This window comes from Archocentrus centrarchus, chromosome 5 (genome assembly GCF_007364275.1).
Source record: "Archocentrus centrarchus isolate MPI-CPG fArcCen1 chromosome 5, fArcCen1, whole genome shotgun sequence".
Classification (NCBI taxonomy): Eukaryota; Metazoa; Chordata; class Actinopteri; order Cichliformes; family Cichlidae; genus Archocentrus; species Archocentrus centrarchus.
Genome location: NC_044350.1, coordinates 22,353,561 through 22,373,587, shown reverse-complemented (window position 1 = coordinate 22,373,587; position 20,027 = coordinate 22,353,561). Strand labels below are relative to the sequence as shown.

General features: G+C 38.9%; 1 protein-coding gene across 1 annotated transcript; it reads right to left on the bottom strand.

The window, feature by feature from the left end:
• Window positions 1–256: 256 nt before the first annotated feature.
• Window positions 257–17,689, bottom strand: mmel1 (membrane metallo-endopeptidase-like 1). The gene is made up of 24 exons (XM_030729875.1): window positions 17,574–17,689; window positions 13,032–13,208; window positions 12,522–12,566; window positions 12,147–12,206; window positions 11,852–12,013; window positions 11,665–11,745; window positions 11,132–11,227; window positions 10,485–10,603; window positions 9,460–9,525; window positions 8,977–9,111; window positions 8,588–8,677; window positions 5,544–5,680; window positions 5,351–5,444; window positions 5,135–5,263; window positions 3,885–3,983; window positions 3,719–3,802; window positions 3,531–3,634; window positions 3,250–3,308; window positions 2,978–3,097; window positions 2,715–2,848; window positions 2,523–2,588; window positions 2,324–2,419; window positions 1,787–1,863; window positions 257–626 (listed from the first exon to the last, which is right to left on the bottom strand). The coding sequence occupies exons 2-24, from the start codon at window positions 13,186–13,188 to the stop codon at window positions 527–529; spliced, it is 2,310 nt and encodes a 769-aa protein (XP_030585735.1). The 5' UTR covers window positions 13,189–13,208; window positions 17,574–17,689; the 3' UTR covers window positions 257–526.
• Between the last annotated feature and the right edge of the window lie 2,338 nt (window positions 17,690–20,027).

Here is a 20,027-nt window from a genome sequence, read left to right as displayed (position 1 = left end):
AGTTAGATTTGCTCACCATTATTCCTTCTGAAGCGGCACAATGTCTTAAAAACAGTACATCAGATGAAAGGCTACACATTAAATCACAAAAATCCACGGAAGAGATTTAAGAGGAATTTGTTCGACAAAGGCTGGTAGGGCATTTAAAGTCAACATTATAAACCTTTTCACAAAGTCTTATCTTTTCCATGTAGCCTTTTTATTCATGTACCCTGATGTGGGACATGAAAAACAAAGCAAAAAGGAACAGCTGACCTCTTTATCCACAGACAATGCTTCAAACTTGAGAAGCAAGTTTCTTTTTTTATAATCTATATGCTTTAAATTTAAGAAACTATAGTGCACTGTAGGATGCTATCAGTTTAAAATACATCTACAGTACCGTATATGCACATATCTGTGTCATCACTCAGCCCCAAGTAAATTGGAATAAGTCATGAGCTGAATATCTCTGTGGGTTTAAACGTACAACTTATTCTTCTGATTTGAGTTGCCCGTCTTAAGAAATCAACAAATCTCAGGAGTTCTACCAGACCCGACACTTCATCTCAGGGTTCATTGGACTGCCTTTTTGGCACTGAAAAGCTTCTGAGAAATCTTCAAAATTCTGGAGCGATCCAAGTACCCTGAGGACAAAAGAAAAACAGAACATCAAGAATAATAAAAGCTAAAATATGCTGACAATGTTAGAGGAGGACTGCTGAGTGTTAGTCCAGTCTCCAAGTACTCATTTGAATGAAAAAATTGAACTACACTGCTCCAGTATTTGAGTGTGGTGAATCTTGTAGTGTAGTGTAGCTGCACTGAGACTGGAGGAAAGGTGATGCAGTCAGTCCATCCAGAGTAAAACCATTATCCAACTATGAAATACAAACTGAAGTGCAAATGAGTGATAATTATACTTGCAGTGCTTAAATTTTTGAACCATTGCCACACCTACACTGCAGCTTTAAACCCTTCTAGGACTTACCCCACAGAGGTGCATGTGGGAAAGCAAATGTCTGATGCACTCAGATCAGACATTAGTCGATCTTTAAGCTCCCTAGCTTGATGTGATGTTTGAATATCCCAGTGTATTCACTACTAATGGTTGGGTATCATGTGTTGCCTACTACACTCTCTGTCCAAGCTCACCTAAACCCCAGAGTATATTTCCAGAAGTAAAAAATGTGTCCACAAAGATTCACCAGAGAAGTCTGAATCAGTCATGATGCATACAACTGTTCTCCTGATATTGCACTACGCTGATGTGTAAGGTTAAATGGTTATCACTTAGAAAAATATCAGCATTCATGTAAATATGAATGTTTTTCCCCCTCAATTTCACAGTAATAAGCTACATTCACAAGTGATGAAATATGATTAGATTAGAAAATTAGTTTGATGCAGAGAGAATCACAACTAGAAAAAAATGAGTCTGCTATCAAACTGTAATGTGGTATATGTGGTATAACTTGTTTTGACCAATTCAATTCAATTCAGTTTTACTGATATAGCACCAACTCACAACATTTTCACTTTTGTTCTTTCTGCTTTGCAGGGTTTGCATTAACACACGCTGTTTTTAAATGTGCATATAAATAAAATGCCTTCAGATCTCTAGTTAAATATTAGATCCTAAACACAGGAAAAGTAAAGTACATTTTCCCTGTGCATAGAAAAAAACATCAGTGAAATAATACTGCACCAAACTTATATATGAATGAAGCAGGAGGACTTAAATAATATGTCAAAGGTACTGACATAAATCTTATTATTGACATTATTCCACACTAAAGCTCCTTACCTGTATTCTAAAGGACTGTGTGAGTCAGTCTTAATGGACTGGCTGGCATACTCAGGCCGATAAGCACCACACCAGACCTAGAAAAAAATAATATATTAGTGCAGTGGTCTATTTCTAAAAAGGTTTGTGCAAACTTTGAACCCTGCACATGATTTTTCTTTTTAATCTAACCCAAATATAGCTTAGAATCTTATAGGTATTTAAAATACTCCCCATCTAATAAATCAACTCTCAATTTGTATATGTCCAATTTTGGTGCCTCATTGTCTCATTGGGGAACAGATTTGATTGGTCACACATTTTATTTATTTTTTGGATCTGTTTTATCATTGATGGCAGCTTTCTGCCTTTGCTTTATGTTCTGTGGCACCAGGATGCTCTTTACTTTGGCAGCTCCTCGCATCTCCTGCATGTGTTGCTCAACAGTGATTTGCTTCAGGATTGCTCCACCGTCTCAACACCTGACCCTCTCCTTCCGCTGCTGCAAAATGTTGCTCATGAGACCTGGCATTGAGCTCATGTTCCCTCATGACTTACTTGGGCAAAGTTAAGAAAGAAAAGCTGCTTGTGATCCATGTCTAGACCAGGTAGATGAGACTCTTCACCCTCCATCTCCACCCACTTAAGATAAGCCTGTAAACACATGTGCACACAGAGAAAGTTTATTATAAGCCTTTTGGAGATTGTCATTGCTGCTGAAATAGTAACATGTGGGTTTGTGTGTCTAACATCCAACCTTATATGCTTGACGAACTCCTCCATTGTCTGCAATATTCTCCCCCAAAGTGCTGATTCCACTGATCTGCAATCATACACACAAAACCATTCTCACACACCAATGTGAAAACATTCATTGTGGCACTTGCCTAATAAATGGTATTACATCCAAGACAAAACATGTAATTTTGTGCATACCACAAGTACTTACATTTTGTCCACCTGCTAGCTTCCAGTTGAAGTTGCCATATTGTTGCACCATGCACTGTGACTGCTCTTTGAAGTGCTCAGCAGAGTAATTACTCCACCAGTTCAACATATTACCATCTTTGTCAAAATTACGCCCTGCAAGGAGACACAATGCATGAAGTACTGTTTGTACTAACTCATCATTGTCATGAGCTGGCAATAACAATTTTTAAAGAAAATGTTACTTAAAAATAAACTGTCTTTGTCGCTTCACCGGAGTCTCACCGTTGTCATCAAATCCATGTGTGATTTCATGTCCAATAACCATCCCTATTCCACCAAAGTTAAGAGCTTGATGCTGATGCTTACTGAAGAAAGGTGGCTGCAGGATTCCTGCAGGGAACACTGGATGGATACGACCAAGTAGGGAGTGAAATCACAAGTACTGGCAGTGCTGAACAGGCATGTGATGAACAGGAGTATTACTATAAAAAAAACATCTTTAATGTGTCAGAGAGGCTGCCGGTGGCCTTGTGTGATTCCTGTAAAGCTCTTACCAATCTGATTTCTGTTGGGTGAGTAGAATGCATTCACCACAGCAGCACCAATGATCCACCTGAGGAGTGACAAGCTTTATTGAGGAACCCTTCTTTTTAATACAGAACCTGTACAGTCCATGTGAAGAGCACCATCAAAAATAAATTTAAACCGTCCCTTTCAGTATCCTTTGACTTATTTTCTGAGAGCAGCAGTAGTACATTCAATGCACCTGGTCCATTTTAGATAGATAGAACTGCATTCTGAAACAGAAACAGGACAATTCATATCAGTCACTTACAAGTCTGGATCAACAGGCTCTCTGAGCTTCTTCAGACTTTTGTGTGCTTCTGACTTGAGGTTCTCCAGGATGTTCTCAAAGTAGTGTTCTTCACTGAAATTTAGCTGAAAAGAGAAATGTGACACGTCAGCGGTAAGAGCATCTTTCAGTTATTTACAATGTGACATGGAAACTAGGCTTTTACTTACATGAGCATACTCTTGGTCGAGTTTCTGGTTGGCCTCCTGCAGGATATGATCTGGATAGCCGATATGCTCCTTGATTGCCATGGCCTTAAAGTGATGCAGAACAATTAGTATGATAATATGAATCACCTTCTGGAGAACGAAATGAAGAACTTTGTTCATATTATACCTTTTCTCTCGCCTTCTCCTTTGAGGGAGTGTCCATCCAGCTTAACTCTTCCAGTGTTTCTACATACGCTGCTTGGATCTTGCTGATGAGGTCACTGACCTGTGAACATGTGACGCAAACACAAAGATTGCAATCACAGTCTCATAAAGACTTCATCTATGAGACCCCAGGAACAAATGCCGCATGTTGTGTGTATAAGTGTCTTAAGCAGTGCATGTGTCAAGGCACACATTGTAAATAAACAAATAAATGAAATTCTTTGCCACTGGTGCATCATGGTGTGCTTTTCAATATCTGGCATGATATCAAGATAAGAAATACTTTATCCCAAAAGATGGGAAATTACAATGTTACAGCAGACAAAACATGAAAAACAAGTTATTTCCATGAAATAACAAGCAGCACAGAAAGGTAAAATTTACTCTAAAGAAGGAGTTCAATTAAATCAAAAATACAAAAAACTGAAGCACTCAATAAATCTACATCTAAATATGAAACAATAAGGAGCTTAAGTCTAAAATAAATGAAGATAAAACAAAATAAAATATCAGCCAGTATCCCAGACATGGATGAAATCTAGTCCTACACTAGAAGACAAATTCAGTGAAAAAATATGCAAAAACATATGTTTTGAGTCTAGAAATCTGATCAGTGTGATTAAAGTGTTTGGCATGGCCTAATGGAAAATCATAAGTTTAGCTTCTTCATTTTGTAGCACTGCAAAAATACTGCTAAAAAGCACTGACGAGGAAACAAATTATCCGTGCTTTTACATTTTCCTGCATTGATCACTGCAACACCTTTTTTTCTGTTTTTGCCTAAGTAAAGCTGCATTTACACAATTCTGCTGGTTCAGAATGCAGCCAAATGTGTGATAAATGCTAAACAATTAGAGCACATCACCCCCATACTGGCCAGCTTGCCTTAAAATCAGATACTCTGACCAGTTCTTCCTAAACATCAATGCTCAAAACTAACAGTGAACAGGGAAAATGCCATCCCCTTAATGCCACCTGCACTTGCACTTTTTGAAAATTGTTACATAAATCTTTTTTTTTTTTTTTTTTTTTTTACAAGTTGGCACTTGAAAGGGAACCATATGCTGCGCATATTCAACAAACATCTAACAACAAAGCAGAATTTGTCTTTTACTGGTTACATCATAGTTTGATAGACTTCTGACTAATTTCCATCCTTAAAGGACAACTTCTTTCTGCTTTCAAAGCTATTTCAGGGCCAAAAGGACTCACCATTCGTTTACTTTCTCCTGCAAAAGTCTCGCGTACGTAGAGTGCTCCAACTGCGTTCTCCATGCTGCTCTGGACGTAACGGACACATTCTCGCCACCAAGCATCCTCTACAGTGGTCCCATAGAGAGTCTAACCACACACACACACACACAAACACGCAGTTATTCTGTCTTCAAACAAGCTCATGTTAACATGTATTGTTCTGTTATGTCAAACCTTTCTGTATCGGGCTCTGGCATCTTTGAAGCGGCGGCTCAAGCTATTAACTCTGTCAATGATGAGCTGCCAGGTGAGGTAGTTCTGCACAGTTCTGCAAACATTAGTAGTTTTTGTTGTGAAACTGTGCTCCAGTGTGCATTTATAATATAATCTTTATGGACTCTTTCTTGGATAATGTTCCTGGACTGACCTGATACTGTGTCTGGAGAGAACATCATTCATCTTCTCAAGATATGGAGAGCTGTACACCACCACCTCCTCGTCCAACTGAACATCAATGGACACACTCGACAGCACGCCTTGAATAAATCGCGTCCAGTTGAAACCCTTGAAAACAAAAGCCAAGACTTTAGATTTTTTTTTTAACATATTTAGTTTTATTTTTTACATAGTTAATATTCAATATGGTTGCATATGGCAGGCCTTCCAGCTATCCGTTAATTTAGAGGGTGTGGGGATACTCATATTTACAACACCAGAGCCAGTTAAGCAACTTTTCAACTAAGATAGTCAAAGCTTCCTTTGTTTAAATTAAGGTTTAATGATGGCTGATAAGTAGTATTTCTTAAAGGAACATGATAATTACTTATTGATTTTTTTGCTTTTTTACCCGAAGCCATACAATCATTATGAATTATATTCATTAATATGGTGCTTTTCACTGAAGCAAGCCACATTCATTCATTTAGAAAGTATGCATACAAAACTTTTCCCATCACACAAATGCACTGTAAAAGCCACAACGGGAAATTTACTGGGGTTCAGTATCTCACCTAAAGAGAGCATAGAGCAGATTAGAGGAGCCAGAGATCAAACCATTAACCTTCCAATTAGTCAGCCTGCTCTTTTATTATGTGTGTTTTTAGGGGATGTTTATGAAACGTTTTTGTTCTCTGTAACAATGTAACAGATTAGCATTTTTATATTTTGTAATATTCCTAATCCCCAATGTCTTTATCTTGATAAAGGTATGACAACAGCAACAACAACAACAACAACAACAACAACAACAACAGTCTCAAGGTCTCAAAAGCTGTGTCCAAAATAGTTAAGCACAGTTACATATTTAGCCTCCAGGCACAGCAAATCAAAGTGGCACCATGAATTACAATGTGCTAGGTGTAAACATTTTACAAGGTGTCATTAGGCACAAAAATAACACAACAAATAAATACACTACTTCAAACACTGTGTTATTTTCTATATCAGGACGCTTGGCCACATGGTGTACAAGAAGTGTTTCTACATCCTTTGTCTGCTGTAAATATTTTCAGCTGCATCAGTATCACATGCAAGAGTCAAAATGGTTAACTTGAGTAACTCAGAAGCAATGCTGCGTTATTTACCAGCGGTTTCATGCATCTTCATGCTGCAGATTTTTGGAAAAAAATTAAACATTTTGAGAACTTTTTCAAGTTTTATGTTACACTAACCAAACTAGTTTCTGGCTGTGTTTTCATATTTGTTCTGCAGGGGTCAATTAATTTTCTCATCTAACGCTTAGTAAGAAAACACATTAGGTAATTTTTCAAAATATAAATTATACATTACATATAAATGATCAGAAATTGGTGTTTTCCCATAAACAGTAAATACAGTCATGTAAAAAAGAAAGCTCTCAAAGGACTCTGAACACCACCACAGGTAGAAAAACTAAGTACACCATATGATACAGTAGCTCATAGAGCAACCTTTTGCAGCAATAACTTAAAATAATTATTTTCTGTATGACTTCATCAGTCTCTCACATAACTGTGGGGCAATTTTGAGCCACTCTTCTTTACAACGTTGCTTTAGTTCATTGAGGTTTGGGGGCATTTGTTCATGCACAGCTCTCTTAAGCATTTCAACCGAGGTCTGAGGTCTGCACTTTGGTCCATTGATTCTTTCCTTCTTTTTTTTTTTTCAGCCATTGTGTTACAGATTTGCTGCTGTGCTTGGGATCATTGTCCTGCTGCATGACTCAGTTTCAGCCCAGCTTTAGCAGTCAGAAAGATGGTCTCACATTTGAGAATCTCACATTCCAGAATATTTTGGTAAACAGAGGAGTTCATGGCCGACTCAGTGGCTGCAAGGTTCCCCGGGCCTGTGGCTGCAAAAAAAAAGCCCAAATCATCACCCCTCTACCACTGTGCTTGACAGCTGGTATGAGGTGTTTGTGCTGATGTGCTGTGTTTGGTTTTCTCCAAATGTGGCACTATGCATCATGACCAAACATCTCTACTTTGGTCTGTCCAAAGGACATTGTCCCAGAGGTCTTGTGGTTTGTTTAGATGTAACTTTGCAAATCTAAATTGTGCTGTCATGTTCTTTTTAGAGAGAAGAAGCTTTTTTCTGGCAACCTTTCCCAACCAGTCATACCTGTTGAGTCTTCTTCTAACTGTTCTATCATGAACTTTAACATTTAACATGATAACTGAGGCCTATAGAGTCTGAAATGTAGCTCTTGGGGTTTTTTGTGGCAGCACAGCCAAAACATCTTTTATAAAATTGCTCACACTTGCTGATGATCAGTTAATCAAGTGAATTTGATTAATAGCTCCTGGCTGTCACTTACCCTCTTAGTTCAAATGGAAGCAGTAAGGGTGTACTTAGTTTTCATTAGACTCAGGACTACAGAGAGTCTGATGAAACCTTTCTTTTTCACATTAATGTGAATCGTGGATGTAGTTATTATGATGTAATCCATATTTATGTAAGTCCTATTTTGAAGCCTCTAGCAGAGCTTTTTGGCTCTCAGCATTTTGGTGTTTTGAAACTGGACAGAGCAGGAGAGGAAGGAAATCTGACTGAATTACAACCCTAAAGCACACCTTGCTTTATTTCCCTTTAAACTACAATGAGGACCATAATTTAAATCATGTTTTATAAATTAAGATGTAAAACTAGTAAATGAGACCAAAAATTAATCAGGAAAGGATTTACTGAGGTCATTGATCAAGCGAGCATTAGGGTCATTTTCAAACAGACTTCTATGCAATTTGACATTTTGCAACCAGAGGCCCCCTGCTGGCCATTAGGGGAAACAAATGCAGATTTAAAACACTTATGCACTGACTTCATTTTTCAGACCCAAAAGTTGCATCTATCTTTTATATACAGTCTAAAGTTTCCATGACTGTAATATAGTGGTCACCTGCCCAACTCAAAAAACTGCATAAACAGAAATGTACTCACCCTGAGTGGTCTGCCTGCACAATAACGAACACAATAATGAAGTGAAATCATGCTTACATTAAGACTGTATGTGCTCTGCAGTTCGCCAAGTGTCATCTTGTTGTAAAGAACAGTGACGTCTTGGCGTTCTTCTGCTGGTGATGTAGCCTGTCAAGCATCAGGGAGAAAAAACAAACAAACAAAGCTAAGCTGATTTTTTTTTTCTTATATATTCATATTTTCCTATCCTTTCATCAGCAGAGTCTCATTTGTTATGCTCCTGGCAGGCATGAATTTAAAAAAAAAGATGGTTAAGAGCTTGGCTGATCTCCTGCGTTCCAATATGTATTTGTCTGGTTCTCTCATTTACTGGAAGGAGAGATGAGGTGCTCATTTTTCATCTTGTCATTGTTAATTTTCCTGAACCTTGTTTCACAGTTCTATTTCCTGTTGCGGCTGGCACTCACATTGGCGATGTCTGTCTCCAGCTCCAGCACTTGCATCATTTCCTCCCACACTCGGTCGTCATCCTGAGTCAAATTCTTGTCCTCTCGGGTTATCTTTGCAATGGAAACCATGAAATGTAGGTAGGCCTCCCGAACCTGTGTTACAGTTAAAATAAAATTTATAACATATGGATTTTGTTTTAACAACAGCAGGTTTGAAGGAATTATATTAGTATCACTTGGTAAAAAAGTGCAAAAGTGAAAACTCTGCAGCACATTCTTTCCCAGCCAAAATGGTCATAAAACATTAGACTGAAGGTTCCAATAGATCTTTATTCAGACACTAGGTTTTAATATTGATCATTTTCACTTCCACTGTATTGTTATGGAGGCAGAAATCTGACACATGGATATTTCAAAATCAAATACAAGAAAACATATCTGCATGATTTCAGGCAGATAACTATGTTTTTGTTAGAATTTGAGTAAAATGTTCTGCATCACCTTTTTGTAGTTTCCATCATTGAAGTAATAGTCCCTAGATGGCATCCCAAGCCCGGGTTGGTCAATCTAACCAAAATACAAGAATATTTGCATAGATGTGTTTTTAACAGCATAATAATCAAAAAAGCCACAAGCTGAGCTAAATTATCAACTACATCTGTCTGACTGGCAAATTTGATGATGTTTCAGAGTTGAAGATGTTAAGATTTTCATTGGGAGTGACCAAGATGGACAAGATTAGAAATGCATACATCAGAGGGACAGCTCAGGTTGAGCAGTTTGGAGACAAAGTTAGAGAGGCAAGACTGAGATGGTTTGGACATGTTCAAAGCAGGGCTATTGGACAAAGGATGTTGAATATGGAGCTGCCAGGCAGGAGGAAAAGAGGAAAATCACTGAGAAGATTCATGGATTTAGTGAAGGAGGACATGCAGAGGGTTGGCGTGAGAGAAGAGGATGCTAGGGATAGGGTGGAGGTATGGAGGTAGATGATCCACTGTGGTGATCCTTAAAGTGAGAAGTCAAAAGAAGAAGAAGATGATCTGTCTGATTTAATGGGCACCATCAATTTCATTGTAATCCATCAGTGAGCTGTTGAGATGTTTTAATTTTAAATGAGAGCGTGGACTGACGGATGGCGCAGCACTGCCATGGCGCTAATGTCTCTGTAAACATTAAAACACATTAATGGGACACACTGTTGGACTGGGAGACATGTGTCTTCATTATGAGTGAGTGATTGTTTATACACTGTCCTTCTGCCACAAATACCATACAGCACTAAATCCAGCTGAAATATACTCGGCGCCCAGTCATTTTAGGATGTTAGTCATCCTTCTTAAGAAAAGAATCTAGACAATTGTGTGAGTAGGCATGATTAAGATTGAGTCAGTGAACAGTTGGACAAATTGTTATTTTCCTTTTTTTTCATGGATCTTGTTGACAACAAAAAAGTCAGGCTTATCTGTAATAACAGTATAATAGCTGTTATGTACTAATTGTGCCTGGACAAATTGTTTTCTCACATAGATAATATGGCGCTGAGAGTCCCGGTCGTCAGTCCACACATACATGTCCAGCACAACCTTCTTGTGGAAACGAGCAGTAAGTGTTGCCAGTGTGTCCTCAAGGCTCCACGCTTCCTCTGCAAAAAAAAAAAAAAGGGAGAAATCTGTACTCAGTTTAAGAACCTTTGTCTAGCTGTAAAGAGCTGTTCAGCATACCCGGCTGCAGAGATCTCAGTGCCTCTGCTGCACATTATCTGGGCTCGCTGTGTAAATCTGTGTGCACAGATGCAGCTATGCGTGGCTAATTCTGTTTGAGCCACCATCCATGATTACATTTAATTAAAGTGGCAAGAGCCAGGAGCATGGGGAAGAGCGGACTATTTAAAGCATCCTTCACAGTCCTGATTGAGGACTTGCTCCTCCGCCCACGCATCACCCTCCCAGGCTCCACACCTGACTGCTCGACTGAAAAGCCTCAACCGGCCTCTTGATCCCACCAACAAAGCTTATACACAGCTATTCACTGAGAGCAAATATAGCTGCACAGGCTCTGCGTGATGTTTTTGAGAAAAAAACAGCACTTGTCTGCGTGCAAGTGTTACATGTGCACACGTGCCTGTTTGTAGAGAGCGTGCAGGAGGTATTAATCGGAGTGTGATTTCTACCTGTGGTGGTGTTCCAGTCCTCTGACGCCACAGGCCAGTCTCCAATACTCTCAATGAGTTTCAGGAGGGGCTGCGAGTCACGCTGCTCTATGAGGCCTGCAGGAGAAAAGAACAGCATCAGGTTGCAGAACATAACAGGAACATTATGGTCTCACTACTAAAAGAAATCATGCCATGTTAAGTTCAGACCAGTAGCAGGCACCACCACTGCTTTGAGATGCAAAGCATATTTAATGACTCAAAAGGCAAGTTTTCTTAAATAAATTGCTCAGTCACTGCGACCTGTTACTCTATCAAACCTTTTCATGCAATTTATCCAGACCCAAGTTGCAAAGCAGAAATTACTGGCATGCACAGCTGGTAAGTATTAAATATTAAGGTCTTAAAAAGTCTTCAGTTCAAGCTGGGGAACCCTGCTGGTACCCTGGATCAGAAAGGTCTGACTGATATAATAAAGAGCAAACCGTTTTTGTCATTCTCTCATTCTTTCTTGCCACTTTATTGAAAAAGAAAATGAGCAAAGACAGCCTTACTTTCATTCATACATGAGCTGTAAAGGACTTTGGCCTTCTTGATGGCATCTCTGTCCTGTTCATTCACTGTCTCAAGAACACCTGCAACGACAAAACACATGCAAACATTTGCTGTCTGAATGAAGCCTGTGCATCCTTTTGAAATACTGCAGCCCACACTGACCACTAAAGATTACACCCAACTGACCTTTGAGGACAATCTCCAGCTTGTCTCGCAGAATGTCAAAGACGCTGTGACGGGAGCTGGTCTCTGGGATGACATGTCGCTCCAGCCAACCCCCACAGGCATACTGGTAGAAATTATCACAAGGCTTCACGGACTTATCCATGTTCTGCAAGAGCCGAGCAGCTTTAAGACCACGGAGGGAAAAGGGAGAGAGAACAAAAGTATGGTAAAACTTCACAATACAGTTTTATACAGTGATGGAGGGGTGACTGCAAAATATAACAGCAGGAGAGCAAAGAAAAAGCAGCTTTCTCACCTGCAGTAACACAGTCTGCAGTTGTGCACACATTGTTGGGGCTGGAGCGTAACAGCTGGTCTGGAAAAATTTGTGCGAACAATTACAAGAGAACATGTGGACTCTGATAAAATGCATCCCAACTGAGAGGGAGGATGTTGATGTGTGAAGTTCAGAGCCAATTTTAAGTAGCCTAGATCTGTAGTCTGTGTGAGAGAGGAAATGTCTGTGTCAGCAGTGACTGTGTTCTTTCACTTTTGTGTGGTTCTGCTGATCAGGCAGTAAAGGGACTTACAGTATTACAGTGTCTATCAGAGGTGCAGGCTCAAATATGACACATGCCATCCCACTTATCCCACAGAGCATTCTGTATTGAGCTTAGAAGATTACACTCACCATCACCTGTTGAGCTCCTGGACACACTCGGCCTGTTTGATTGTTCTGAGTTGGATGGGGGGGGGGAATAAAAACATCAGACACACTCTGGATTCATTTATCATGAATTTCATAACTGGGTTGAATGAGATTTTCTTTTGCTAACTGGGAATTTTTAAGCAAACTAAAAAAAATTAAACAGTGTTTTAACTGTATTTGCAAGGCCACCAAAAGAAAGCCAGTTGCATTTTCCAACTTAATTTGTAGTGTACACATCACAACACCCGGGGAAGTCCTTATTTCACTCATTTTTGTGATTAACATTAAACATTAAACTTTCTAACAAGGTTATCTAAAAACATATGAGTCATTATCACATAAAGACCGTCAAGATCGTTTCTGGAAATACTTTCAAGATTATTTCCTGTGTCAACTTTGGCTCACTGTTATGAACAAATAGAGTCTGGAGACACATGCCATTACTGCTGTAATATCCAAAAATTTCCATGGTGATCCTGGCAGAGCCATTACCTTTCAAAGCTGATGTGTAGAGGACTACAAGCCCGGCCAAAGCACAGCTGACTAACAGGAGCAGCACAGACAGACCGATTTCTGCAACAGTCCAGCGACGCTTTCCAGGTTTACTTGATTTCTCCATGATATCCATTTGGCTTTCGGATTTGCCCATATTCCTCGTAACTGCCGGCTCTGTAGGAAAGACACCGTTGGAGTGTGGGATGGTCCAGGCAGAGAGCTACCACTGTGTGTTTTTGTGTGTGTATGTGTGTGTGGGCTGTGCAGTGATCCATCAATAAACTGTGCCAGCTGACCTGCAGTGAGTGAGCTTCAACTGCCGAACACCTACAACAACTTCACTGACAGGAGTTGTGAAACTGTTGGTCTTGATGCACAAATGCAGTTTGTTTTTTTCTCTTTTATAAAGTGATATAAAATGTTTTAGCTCAGGTTTCATCCCGTAGTGTTTTATTAAGATTTCTGAACCTGTTGAATCCGCAAAGCAGGTTTACAGATTTTCTTTACACAGCTTCAAAATATATCATCAACTCAATAAAATCTAAGTAGTTAGAGGGGTTAAATTGCCTTCAATTTATTTTTGATTTGAGGGGGAGGAATGCTGAATTATAAATATAAAAAAATTAAATATCCTCCATTTTCTTGTTTTAAATTTACTCCACTGACAATGTTTAAACTAAAAAGGTCACCATGTGAGTGAGGGGTAATGTAGAAGGGGGGAGAATATCATTTTGCAGAGTTTTTGTCTGATTTAAAGGAGAGAAACTATGAAAAAAAAAAAAAATTTAAATTCTGTGTCCACTTTTTGGGTACTTTTGTGACTTTTGTGCACATCTTTATCTCTCTAGACCTTCAGGAACCAAAGTCTGTACAGTCTGATCCAGTAGATGCTTCAGTTTAAGAGGACATGAGCCAAAATGATCAGGAACCACAGACAAAGATCACATCTTTGCTGAAAAATGAGCAGACAGATATGATGACTGTGCTCGAGGCACCTTGGCCTTCTAGTGAAGCAAAATGTTTAGCTGGACACCTTTGATACACAGGTGTAAATGACTGTGTCTCAACTGTTCACTTGTGAGCCCATCACCCAAGACACATTTTAAGGCCAAGTGTGTGGGTCAAATATACTCTGCAAAAGATCTCTGCAGCGGGCCTATATGTGTGTACTTTTACTATATTCCGTATATTTTACACTGTGTAGGAGTTCATTTAGAGCACATCTTTATCGCTGAGCTCCATATGTTATCAATCCAGCAAGAACAGAGTCACTGTGTATTGAATGTTAAGTTCATGTTGGGAACAATTTGACAAGCAGTAAGTTTAACATTAAACTTACTTGGGCCATTGTTTTATTGATATTTTGAAGTATTTGGCCCAACCTTACAGCACCACACACATGCACATGCACACCGAGCCATGCTTACTTCAAGAGAGCTCATTTCTATGCACAATAATTATGTATTTGTGAACACAATATTGCAAATGAGCATTTGTGCAGGGGACAAAACAACAATCACCCATGGCTTTCAGCAGCATTGCTTTGCATCTATTCACTCTGCAGCACCTGTTTCTTCCATAACCATTTCCATTGCCCTATCATTAGGCCTGACAGGGACGGGCTGTAAATCAGAGGTTCACACTGCTGTGGCCCATTAGCCCTTCCTGATGAATACTCATGGGCACATATCTGGCTCTACAGTGATGAAGAGCAGGCAGGGGCTTGTTAAAGCTTCACTACCATCCACAGATTGTATCAGCATTAGACCGTGCAGAAACACCCTCTGAGACTCGATCCTGACATAAAGAATTAAAGACCAACCTCATATTATAGAATACTGTTCAGTAATGTTCAGTCTGCTGTGACAATACAAGATTTGCTGCTCACTACAAGGACTTATTTACATATTTCAAATCTTCTTAGATAGTTTCACTGCTTCCTCCCTGATATGGTAGAATTAAGGTTTTTAAAATCTGGATTTTCAGATGAATATTAAGTCCATGGTTCATTTCTAACTAATGCAAAATTGAGTTGGCGTGGAGAATCGGACAATAAAGAAGAAAAAAATCATTATTTTTCACAGAATTACTTTTTTAACAAAAGAAATAATTCAGACCCACTGGCCCTTCAGTCAACAACATTTGAAATTTTAAATATATTTTAGACACAGTAAAGTCAACAAAACTAAAGCAGTTTGTCAGCAATGAATCACGTCTATATGATGGTTATTTCTTGTATTTTTTAAAGTTTTTATAATGAAAGTGGTCTTTATAGGTTTCATAATCATGGCAGTCTAAACTAAACTAAACTATCCCGACTGAATCTCCTGTTTTCTTTGAATAAATGAGACAAAGTAAATAAATGAGACACACAGGTTCACCTAAAAGGAGATATTCCTTAGTGCTGATTTGTTTGAATTAGTGCATGTGAGAAGTAATGTCTAGGAGCTTTTTAAATTTCATCTTATAGATGGAAATCAATAACAAGCAGATGACTATGTGCACATGCATGTGCTTCATATGCACTAAAATTAAATCAGTGTTGATTTTAGGTTTCACACGGCATCTGAACCGTGCTCTGCCAAGTGATAACCTTCTTTAGAGACCTGTAATTGGACAGCATCTCCTATCAAAAGCCAGAGAGGAGCAGGAGTCTAATTTCTTCTCAGATCACTTTCTTTACAATGTGGTGAAAAGTTCACTTATGTCCAATGAAGCCAAAAACATACTGCTTACCCCAGCTTTAATCTGAATAAATCATGGGTTAGTCATAACCATCACCAAGCAGATGGTTAGAACAGGATTTTTGTAGCCTGAGAGACACAATTTGAGATAAAAAAAAAATAAAGACCCAAAAACACTTAATGCTGTTCATCGCTGTCAGTGCAGGGTATTGATTTAGCTGCATTTTACCAACTATAAAGCTGGCAACACCTTTACAGACGGCAGGGATACCGTGCTTTAGGTGTTCAGATGTTCAGAAGATTTAAAAAGAAATGTTAAACACAGACTTTCAAAGTGAGATGATGACACTGACTCAATCAGGAGCTTTTAGCAGCAGAGGACAACTTTTGATTGAGAGCACTGCTGTCAGCTTAGCTGTGATCCACAGGGTGTTACTCGCTCAGCTTTTTGAAAGAAAGGTAAAAAAAAAAATCACAGAAGCAATCTAGGTGCTGCAGTTTAGATTAACCTCATATCCTTTACTGAAACAAGGCTTAAACTGGCAACATTAAGTTAGATTCCCGTACCAACAGCATTACCAACACTGATGCATTCACTTTATAGTTTTGATTGCAGAAAATCAACAAAGACAAAAACTTGGATCAGCTGAGAGAGTAAGAATTTCCAGCTCTACAACCAGTGTCACTGAGCGAGATTATTACTGAGTTTCTTTATCTCTTTATTGACTCAAATCATTTTGTTTAGTGCAGTTCAAAGGCTCACATGACTACCTGGTGGGTAATCATATCACCACTCATAAAACTGTGAGATTACTGTGCTCAGTTTAGTATAATACTAAGCCTTTATAAGCACCATTTAAAGGACTCACAGCTCAGAAAACCCCAAACTGCCACAAAATTGTCACATCATCAATATTCCTGTGTCCATCACAGTCTGTCAATAAGCTTTTAGCAAGACAGGATAACAATATCTGTCACAACTGAGATTTCATTTCCATTTCCATCCTCCTTTGTTTGATCAGGTAATCATATTTGGAGATTTGGCCCAAGAGGGTAGCAACATTGACAAGAGTAAAGACAATATATGGTATAGATCAAATTATTAAGTTAAAACAATACATTTTAAAACAAATTTTGTAGGGAAACAACATCTGCAGGCTAATGTTTTCATTTCTACACATGTATATGCAAAGGTAAGTGAGAACCAGCTCAAGGAAAGGTTTAAGTCAGTGGTACTCACAGTCAGCGGTGAGATGAGCATCCATGCAAAAAGCAACTCATTTGTTCAGTGCCACCGATGACTCTGTAGATTCAACATTAAAATTCTTCCAAACATCTTCAGAGGGATTTCAAATAATTTTCTGAAGATGTCCACAGCAGCTTTGACATCATATGCTACGTAAAACAAAGCCTAAAAGTACCAAAAACAATCTAATGGTCAGAGATTAATAAGAGCCTTTCTCTGAAAGTGAGACTAATCTGTACTAAATGTCTTATGGAGTCTTTGTTTTAAGCACATTAAGATTATACGGTGCTTTGTTCAGTGACTGGTACTGTACTCCTCTGAACTTTGTCTTACAAACCAAACAAGGATTATCAGGTCAGCCAACAATCTGCACACTTTCACACCAGTTCAGTCTCATTCCCTTACTTTGCCATGAACTGTGTGAGAGTGAGATCTATATTTTCCATGTAGAGATGTCTGAACAGCTTTAACAGCTTAGTGTTTTTAATCTGTCCTGGGACTGCTGCGCGCTGACCTGATACCTAAAGGCTGCAGCTTCATGGGGTAAGTTTAACCACTTTGGCACTTGACAGTAAACAAGAATGCAATCTAAAGGACCCAGAGGCTTACCTTTGTATGTGGATGGCAGAAGTCCCTGAGCCGTTCCCCCACAGCGTGCTAATATCTCAAACACCCCTGCTGAGCATCCACTCAGAGCTGGTGTGTAGAGAAATGAGTCTGTGCTGCGGGTTGAAGGAGACGTTATCCAGTTCAGTGCGCTGCTCAGGGAATGAGTGAGGCAGCCGAGAGGGAGGGAGAGTAAAAGAAGGAGAGGAGAGCGGGAGGGAGGAAGAGGAGGCAGATGGGAGGTGATAGTAATGGATTGTTTTTGATTGCATGACTGTGATAAGAAAAAAAAAGCATCACGGACATGTGTGTGTGTTTAAAAGGGCTGAGGTGGCTCTGTGTGTAACTGAGGGGTCAAAAGGATATTGGTTGTGTTACATTGAGCATCAGTTTCTTTTCTCACTGTGGAGTGTGCTCAGCTGCTGAGCGGAGAGAGCAGAAATATCTGGAAAGCTCTTAGAGAGATAAGACAAACATGTCCTTAAATCTCTCTGCTGACAGAAAATTCAGCAACACAGTGTGTTTAAACCTATTTTAGCTGTTTTGTTATCATCCCGCCAGCCACAGACATATGGATCTATACTACCATCAGTACAAGCACCACTCACTGCTGATTTTCCTGTTGCGCCTCTGTCTACGAGTGTCCGGAAAAACTTGTCTTTAGGGAGCTCTCAGATGTCTATGGTGTGCCTGGTGGGGATCTGAACCCTGGCCTGGTGTCAAATCGAAATGGCAAGACGCCTGGGCTCATTATCAGCCTGATTAACCACACTAATTAGCTGATAATAAAGAGAAAGTAATGTGTTTGGCTGATGTTCTTAGACTCCCAGTCAGGTGTTGTTGCCACCCAAGAAATTTAGAGCAACTGTAATGATTGTTAAAAGAGATCTTAATCAAACCAAAACAATAACAACAAAAACAGCATATGTTGAAGACACACTTGTGTTTCTTACTTACATCACATCATTTAAATTTAGAAAGGAATCTCGCAGAGATGTTTACAAGTGCAAAAGCTGCAGTCATTTAGCACGACTGATGGAGTGCAACGCAGCAGGGATTGGAGGTTTGAAACTGAGTTAATAATTTATTCATAGATTTTATTTAGCAGGAGTTTCCTCTCTTATAATGTTTCTACAAGAGTGCAATTAATTTATTCCAGTGTTAATCTTGAATTTGATAATCAGTTCAACTAATTTTCAAAGCTGATTACATGTAATTAAAGTTTGAAATGATAGAAAACTATTAATGCAATGTCCTCTGATATCTTGCATATCCCATTAACTTCAGTAACTAGTAATCAGTAGAATAATTTGTTAGTGACAAATAATCCTGCAGGAAAAACTACACATGCCTTTTAAATACAGTTTGAAACATAATCCCAAGCCATCATGATTGTAATTTAATGTTGGGTATATGGAGACTGGGCACGGTCCACATGTAATTCCTGCAGGGGAGTGCTGAGATGTAATTTCTTGCTCACAGAAGTCTGAAAAGGCTAAAAGAGAACATGCAATCAGGCATAAAAGTGTTAGGTCATCGCACTCGCCTTCTGAACTATGAAGTCATCCCACACGAACAGATGCTCATTAAAGTGTCGCAAAGAGCTGTGAAATTACTTTTTATGCAACAAAAAGATTTCTGCTTTAAAAGAAAGTAGCTCTATCTCAGTGAACGTTTGCAGAAATGCATGTGTTTTTGGGTTTTTTTTTTTTTGTCTGTTTGTTTGTTTTTTAATGTTTCAACTTATATGAGCTTTAATTCAGAGGAGGCAAACATAAAAGGTTGGTTAATTTGGCTGACCTCTCTTTTTCTTCTATTCCCTCTATTTTTGAATTTGATTCCACCACGGTCAGCTAAAGTGTTGCTTATTCCATTTTGCCACAATTCAAACAAGCTGCTTTGCTTGCATCAAGTCTTTGCTGCAGTTTCCAGTCTACATATTGCATGTTATACTCAAGTCCAGAGTGTATCCGCAGTTTTGCAAGAGTGTAATTATGTATAAGTAGTAAGTAGGAAATCTAAAATTAGATTATTGGAGATTTATTTGCTGTTAGGCCGTTTGTTCTCACATAGTCCATAAACAAATACTGGACTGTCTTGGTGATTAGTGGATCTGAAAAACAAGCTTGAAAGCTTTTTAATTAGGCTATTGTTGATTAATGCTACTGTACGCATTTGATGGAGAAGGCTGATTTACTTTGCTAAAAGCTTTTGCCCAAAAATGTAATGTGCAGAGTGAGGGAAGGATGTTGTTGTTGTGGGAAGACAGTTTGTATATTTAGGACCCGTAACTAAGAATGATAATAGATTATGTGTTATGTAATTTGGACAAAATGGCAATCTTTTGGGGAGGGGGTTACAATAGACAAACTAGACAAGAAAACAGCATGTTCTAACTGTAGACAGCTTAATTAATAAGCATTTGAAAAACAGTTTTTAATTTCTACTCATTCTGGC